General features: G+C 43.3%; 1 protein-coding gene across 1 annotated transcript; it reads left to right on the top strand.

Annotated features, from left to right (window-relative positions):
• Positions 1-5863: 5863 nt before the first annotated feature.
• LOC102193573 (endonuclease domain-containing 1 protein) lies at positions 5864-7329 on the top strand. The gene is made up of 2 exons (XM_005737916.1): positions 5864-6189; positions 6411-7329. The coding sequence occupies exons 1-2, from the start codon at positions 5893-5895 to the stop codon at positions 7017-7019; spliced, it is 906 nt and encodes a 301-aa protein (XP_005737973.1). The 5' UTR covers positions 5864-5892; the 3' UTR covers positions 7020-7329.
• The last annotated feature ends 612 nt before the right edge of the window (positions 7330-7941 follow it).

Here is a 7941-nt window from a genome sequence, read left to right as displayed (position 1 = left end):
GGGGGGGGGGAGCGGTAGGATTTAATGGATCCTGCCACATTTCTCTGTTCGCTCTCTTCAGGCTTGGGTGTTGTTTACACAGCAGCTCTGTCAGCTCCTGAGATCTCCAGAGCTTCAGAAACAAGCTGTCAAATTCATGCAAATCTTCCACCACGCCGACTGCAGTGACCCCGCTGCAGATGTGCAGATCTTTTTTTCCACCGAGGCTCCATCATGTGCATGTGTGTGCGTGTGTGTATATGTAGCACAGCTCCTATACCATAAAAGGAACGATGGGCTGCCTCTGGTGGTCTCCTATTGCTAAGCTAACACAGAGCAGAGACGTGAGGAGAACAGATGGAGGAGAGCGGACGAGCAACAATGTACAGACGAGAAACAAGAGACTGGGCAGGCTCTCGTGCACATGCGTGATTTTATCGGACGCCGGCCTTAAATAGTGTCACCATCGCAGAGAAAGAACGTACAGTATGAGGCGAATATCAATCACATTTCTAAAAATAACCCCCAACACACACACGCATACACACACACACCCCTTCTTGCTCTATCCCCCTTCTCCCTTTCTGTAACAGCAGCTTCTTCCCAGTGTATGCTCCATAAAGCACAGCTCTCCGAGGGGGTGCTGGAATGTACCAAGGCAAGGTCAAGAACAAGAAAGAGGGGTGCCTTTTGCAAACAATGCAAAAAAAAAGAAGCTTTTTTGTACAGCTTTCCCCCCTCTCTTTAACAAAAGACTGTGAAGCAGGAGTGAAGAAGACGCTGGATGCATGCATGAATGCGCGTGACAAACAGCTGGGTTTGTGGGAGAATGGTAACCTAGAAATGCACGTGCAGGTGGTTGCTTGCACTGATCCTTTCAGCTGAAAGCATACACCAGGTTCACATTACTGACAGTAACGTCAGACTGCTGCTTTTCCTTTCAAAATCACAAAAAGGGATCGCTTCTGTTATCAAACGTGACCCAGATATTTAGATGGAGTCAACGCATGGCCAAAGAACCACTGTGGGAAACATGTTGAGGGAAGTGAACTTTGAGAGGAGCCCAGCAAGTGACACAGTTCAGACCTGAGCTAAAGCCATAATTACAGCACTTGGTTGCACTGAAGAGCCTTACTACTGTACACCTCTTTCCCTCCCTCCACGCTCACACAAGAGGATATTCAACAGTTTAAATGTGCCGGAGAGCACCGATGTAGCCATAACAAGAGTGTAACTGCAACAGTTCCCCTATCTTCAACCTCCCCCTCCCATCACATTTCTGTTCTTGCGCATGCTGTGTGTCTGTACGTGAGCATGTATGTGTGCATGTATGTGTATGTGTGTGTGTGTGTGTGTATGTGTGTGTGTGTGTGTGTGAGAGAGAGAGAGAGAGAGAGGGAGCTTCATGCATGAACGTGCGGCAGTCTGCAGACACCACACACACTGCAGTATGCTCATCCAAGGCAGATCGTTCAGGCATAGTGACACAAATAACAGCAACAATGCAAGGGGACAGAAAACAGTTACACTTCTCCTTCCACAGTGCTGTACACAAAGCGACACATTTCCACTCAGACATAAATGCACAACCAGTCCCCCCCCCGCCTCCCTCCTGCCCACCCGCCCGCGGTTCTCTCCTTTACCTTCTTTTCTTTTGTTGTTTTTGTTTTTGTTTTCTCTCGTCGCACGCCCCTCTGTTCCCCTTTTTCCTCCCTTTCAACTCCTGGCCACCTCGTCTCTCGCACGATCCTCTCCTTTCTTCCCTCTTCTCCTCCTCTTCCTGTTTCCACTCCACTCCGATGCTGGTTCTCGCTCTCGCAGCAGACCCATCCATGTGCACAGAAACGACGGGGGCGGGCCGGCCGACTGTCAATCACGCGGTGCGAGCGAATGAGGCGCGCGAGCTTCCTATCAAACACACTTTGCAGGGTATGCGAGAGGAGAGGGGAGGGGAGAACGGCAGACAGAGAGAGAAATAAAGAGCCCCTCTTTATTTCCCCTCCCCTGTGTGTATGTGTGTGTATAACCTGGAACACAGCCAGTACAGTAGAGGAGATATTTAAATCTCTCCACAGCTGTAAAATAATCTTCGGAAGCAGAGAAATTGGTTATACATGCGTATTTATGCATAAATAGACTGGCGACTCGTTTACCTTATCATGTCCCCCTTTCATATATATATATATATATATATATATATGTATAGAGAGAGAGAGAGAGAGAGAGAGAGAGAGAGATATTGCACCAGTATGACATATCTCATGTGTTCTTGTTACAACATTTTTCCTCCCCCAAAACACTGAAAAAAAAACCCCGCAAAGGCTCACAGAAGCACAGTTTCAGTGTGTACCGTGTAAGGGCTCAATACCCGCGGCGTTGTCTTTCTGGGTGCGCTGGAAAGTGAAGCAGAGTGAAATGGTGACAGAGAGGCTAGCCAGCGTTGGCTGAGCTCAAATGTCAAGTGACAGGATAACTGAGGGGAGGTGGAGCTACAGCTTTTGGTTCATGAAGGGAGGGTCTTGTCTTTGTGGCTTTAACAATGCAAAGCCACCGCTCACTCCTCTCCGCTCGTTTCACCCGTCGGCGACCAATAACGAGCAGGCAGACCTCTCAGCTGCGAGTGAAAGTGAGAGGCAGAGATGAAGAGGACGAGCAGCCAGACAAATGTAAAGAGTGAAAAGGTGGAATCAGACTGCTGGAAGATTTTTTTTCTTCCTTTCCCCCCCTGAAGTGCCTTAGCAACAGTCCATGATCAGCTCAAAGTCTATTGGTCAGGGCTCAACCCCATGTGGGTGTTTGGACCAATGAGCGGTCTTTGCTGCAGAACTAAGCGGGGAAAGTCTCACAGGCTAGCAATACCTGCTAAGTTGTGCCCCCTGGCGGTTCAATGAAGGTCTACAATCTGTTCTCAAGTGGATGGGAGCATAAACTCTCAGTCCTGTAACTTTTTTTCTTCTTTGCAGTCTTGTCTGTCATCTTCAAAGTAGTTCGTGTAAATGTGGATGTAATTTAAACTTTGTGATGCATTAGTTTACCGTGACTATAACGGAGCAATAATACACTGATGCACAAATTGGCGAAACAAAAGCAAAGACTGGAAATTAAAAACAGTTTGTCATCATAGGACCATATATATAAACGTGATTTCATGCAGTTATCATGAGAGAGGGCACGAGGAAACAAAAGAGACGAGTCTGTAGTGCCTCCATGTGGCTAATATGCAGTATTACATAATGGCAAAACTGCTGTACGTTAGAGCAGTTTGATGCTATAAATGCATTATCACTAGTAAATATATGTGTGTCTATGTTTTATGGAATCACTCTTGTTTTTAATATGATTGTGCAAACATTTTTAACTACTTTATTTTTGTATTTTTTATGTTTGTTTAAAACAGGTCTGTAAATGAGACATTGAGTCTCAGTGGGATTACCTGTATCATAAAGGTTAAATAAATATGTATTTAAAAGTGTGTCATACATTGAACTGCTTTAATGTACTGCATTATATATTTATTCATCAATAATAAGCCATCATAAAGCACTTCATTTGTAATTAAATTACTCAACAGCCATACACAATCTTCCTGTATTCTGATCACATGTTCATTGCCTGTCTGAGCATCACTGAAACAGTGATGCTTCATGTTTGTAAAGAACTTTGTATGAAAAGTACTCTTGCCCTCTTTGATCCACCCCAAGAGACACACAGACATGCAGTCAGGCAGGCGGAAGGATGCCTGCTGGCTGAGATCTAGCACTGTTTCAAAAGCTTTTTTTTTTTTAACAGTATCATTTTTGGCTGATAAGATTCTCTGTTAAATGGGTTTCTCTGCTGAGCTAGAGCCTTGTTCAAAATTCACAATCTGACAGCACAGTTTCATCACACTGACCATTTTTCTATGAAGGGAACCAGACCGGTACTTTGGAGTTTCTGTTTCCCACGAAGAGCAGCAGAGGGCAGTGGAGCCGGGACTACACACTTGGTCTGGATTTATCATTTTAATTGGTAAAAATGCTGACAGCTGAAAAATGTCCGTTCACATAACTGCATCATCAGCCCCGGCTACATAAGTTATGATTGTCATAACTCAAGATTAGATCAGAGAGGCAAGCTGGTCCCTCAATGAATAACAACACTCAGTCACTCAAATTGACTTATTAGGGCAGTGAAGGATTGTTGCTCCGGCTAATCTGACAGTTTCCATTTGCATAACACCGACTTTGGCAGAGGGCAGTATGGACAGCTCCACAAACTCCCGCCGCTGACGTGTAGCTCCTTTTATTTGCTTTGCATCGCACATTATTTACATGTGTGGTTCCCACCACTTCATATTGGACATACCCCGAAAGCCTAAGTGTGTTCATTTGAATTGATTTTAATGAGAAAAAAAAATCAATACACTCGTCTATATTTAAAATATGAATATGAACGAACATTTTCCATGAATTGCTCTTTTTGTATGCTTTTGTATTGCTATAACAGAATCCGTCACCATCTAGCTCCTTGGACTGGTATTTTGAGATAATTCAAATTGTCATAAAAAAAGGCAGCTTACAGTAAATGTCAAAGCTTTTAGACGCCTCAGCTGCACATCCGTAACTTTGAGCTTTTCACACACTTTCCAGTTCTTTCCATCTGCAAAAGGTGGGTACAGGTAACCCTGAATCAAATGTTAATCTTTATCCTAGCATGGTTAATTAAAGCAAACAACCTCTGACGGGACACGTGGGCGGTGGCTTGATATGTTTATGAGGTGGAAAACAGGCTCAAGTGAGCTTGATAAGGAGAGCCTGTCATCAAATACTGGCTGACAACGAGTTGGATGAAGAAAAATATACAGTAAAAAATAAAGAATATGCAATATAGGTTCAAAAGCTGTTATTATAAGTGAGAGGACAAAGAGGAAAAAAAAACTTTGGAAAAAGGACGCCGTCTTCAGATGGATTACTCGCTCTGTACACAGTGAGCTGCCAAAATAAGTGCCGAAGCTGTTTTGGCAGAACACTGAGCCATTTGCTAAGAAATACTTGCACTGTACTGCAAGGGAAGTTTCTTGAGTTGCTATGAAGTACTTTTGCTCCAGTGTCCTCACAAAACTTGCATTTAGAATTTTTTATTCTTGGCTATATGTATTAAAAACAATACCATCTTTGGTACCAAAGCTTATAGACACTCGATTATCCTTGTCCAAGTCATTATGCTCTAGTTTAACTATTGTTTTCAGCTATACAGGAGAATGACATAGTTACCAAGTGTCACTATGTAGCTGAATTTCCATTCTTTATCTGTTCATGCCTCTGGCTTATCCATGCTTCACGGTGAGTAGTACTTTACTGCGAAACGTGTATACGTAGTGCCTTTTTCTGGACTGTGAGCCTTTTGTTCATCGCCAACATAGATTAGATGGATTTGCATTTTAGGATTCCTCCAGTAGCATCTTCCTGAATACATTCCAGTGTCCTCTGTTTCATTATCGTTCAGCAGACCTCGGGCTTATGCGAGAGTGAATACCAATTACAGTTTTTCTTGGGAAAAATAAGTCATTGTGACATCCTAGCTATCCTCTTTGAATTTATTTGATTAGGCCATCAGTATGATATTGGCCTCTGTCTCAAAAATCAAGCCTCATTAAGAACATTAAAAAAGTTTTGATAGTTAGCTTAAAAGTCAATATAGCTGATGCACTTAACCTAACCACAACAGGTCCATAAGCTTTAAACACTGTATGTTTGACCTATACTGCAGCAAACCTGCATATCAATGCCACCATCCATTAGAAGGCCTGTCTTTGGCGCACACACTTCCTGCTTTGCCTATCTGCTGTGTGACATTTAAATCCTAACCGTACACCCTACACTGTCATAGTTCTGCAGAGAGCACAGTGCGAGACATTGAAGAGACACGTTGACCATGGAGATCCTGCAGCTGCCTTTAGTTTGTGCTCTTATAATCAGTAGTCTCACATCAGCAACAGTTGTTCAAGATTTTAATCATGTGGAGAGATGCAAGGACTCCCTCTATATGGGGACTCCGCCGCGGGGTTTTGTCGACACCAAACTGAAGAAGATCTGCCAGCGATATGCTGACAAACCCCGTTATGTGACCTTGTACGATCCTTCTAAGAGGATCCCAGTTTACTCGGCTTATACCTTCAAGAAAACTGAGGGAGACAGACGTGTGGACTACCCCTGGATGTACGAGCCACAGGTTAGTCTTTCAAAAATACTTTTTTTTCATTCATTAATCCTTGAATTTTAACCATTGCCTAATGAGATATTCCACACTTGTTAAAAAAAGAAGCTTTCAAGGAAGCCAAAATTGGAAAGAAAAAGGGACATAAAGGCCTTGCATAAAGAACTTTTATTGGGTATCTTGTGCTATTTCTTGGCATGTTAAAGACTGCTTTAAGTTTTATTTCATTTCCCCAGCTGGCAGAGCTCGATGGCAATGGGAACATGTTGCCCTTCCCAACTGGCTACCTGCACATGAAGTTTGAGGACAGCCAGGCAGTGCTGGATGACTACTCTGATGTGGTTCTTTATGAAAGAGGTCACCTGAACCCAGACCAGCATCAGTCCAGTCCACACGACCGCGCTGCCACTTACACACTGACCAACGTGGTCCCAGAGATACGAGAGTTTAACATCGGGCCTTGGCGAGAGTACGAGGAGCGGATCCGGGTGCGCCTTAACAACTTCTGCCGTGGCACTGCCTACATTGTCACCGGAGTGACCACCAGGGGCAACATGATCCGTCGCAACAATCAGAACCGCGTGGCCATCCCCGAAGATGTGTGGTCTGCTTACTGCTGCACCGAGTATGACCGCAACGCACCCCATGACGTTCGCGTTCTCTTCCCATCCCATGCAGCCCTAGCCAAAAACGCCAAAGAGGGCAACAGCATCCACGAGATGACAGTCCTGGAGCTTGAAATGTTTCTGAGAAATAACATCGAAGTCGACACCAACCTTCAGATCTTCTACGACAACTGTGTCTCTCCCTCACCCCTTCCTCTTTATCTGCAGCACACCATCTGAATGCTATCTCAGCTACATCCTCTGTGTGCATATGGGTTTATGTAGCCTAACAGCAGCCATTAACAATAATAAAAACAATGATAGCAGAAGTAAGGTAATTCAAATTTTGTCCTGCAAGATATTATCTAAGAAAGGAGTCCGTATCAGAATAAAATGAAATGTTCTTCATTCAATAAAAATGTTCTGGGTGATGGTTTTCAGGCTTTAGAGGAGGACTACTCTATTTAGAAAAGGATTGCAATACAGTTATGTAATCTTGTGTGGAAGGCTATGGGAATTGGCTCATTTAATAAATTGTCCTAATCTAATATCCCAAACTGAGTTTGTGTTGCTTTTGTGTAAAATACTAATCTTTGAACCCCACTTTCAAAAGTATATGGACACATTTGCGTAAAAAGTTTTCAATAAGGCTATCATTAACTTTGGCATTAATCCGGATGCAGATACATGAACTTTTCAAAAAGGATTCTTTACCCGAATCCTAACACTGAATACTGCATGTCATATCCAACTGCAATGAAAACAACTGGAATACATGATTTTGATGTTCTCAAGAAATATAACACAAATATCTGCTCCTGGACAGATCGCGGCACTCATTCATGGTGTAGAGGGAATTTTTCAGCTTTTGCAGAGGCATTCATTATCAGACTGCTCTTGTTTTAAAGCTGACAGCAAAAAGAATCAGAAATGTGCTTTCAGACATAAAGGCTCCTCTTACACTACAACAGCTGTCCACTGGAGTCATTTACTTGAAATTCTTGTAAAATGCCAAAGAAAGGGTGTTGTTAGATCAGAAATAGCCTCCCTGTGGTATATTGTGGAGCAAGTTTCATTGTCTGTCCAGATATAAAAACTGGATTTGACTTTTATGGGTGTCTGTTGGGTTTTAGTGTCTTTAATCGGTTAGTTAACCTACAAA

Source organism: Pundamilia nyererei, unplaced genomic scaffold (genome assembly GCF_000239375.1).
Source record: "Pundamilia nyererei isolate P.nyererei 1_Seehausen unplaced genomic scaffold, PunNye1.0 scaffold00080, whole genome shotgun sequence".
NCBI lineage: Eukaryota > Metazoa > Chordata > Actinopteri > Cichliformes > Cichlidae > Pundamilia > Pundamilia nyererei.
The sequence above is the reverse complement of the archived record's forward strand: the minus strand, read 5'-3'. Positions and strand labels throughout refer to the sequence as shown.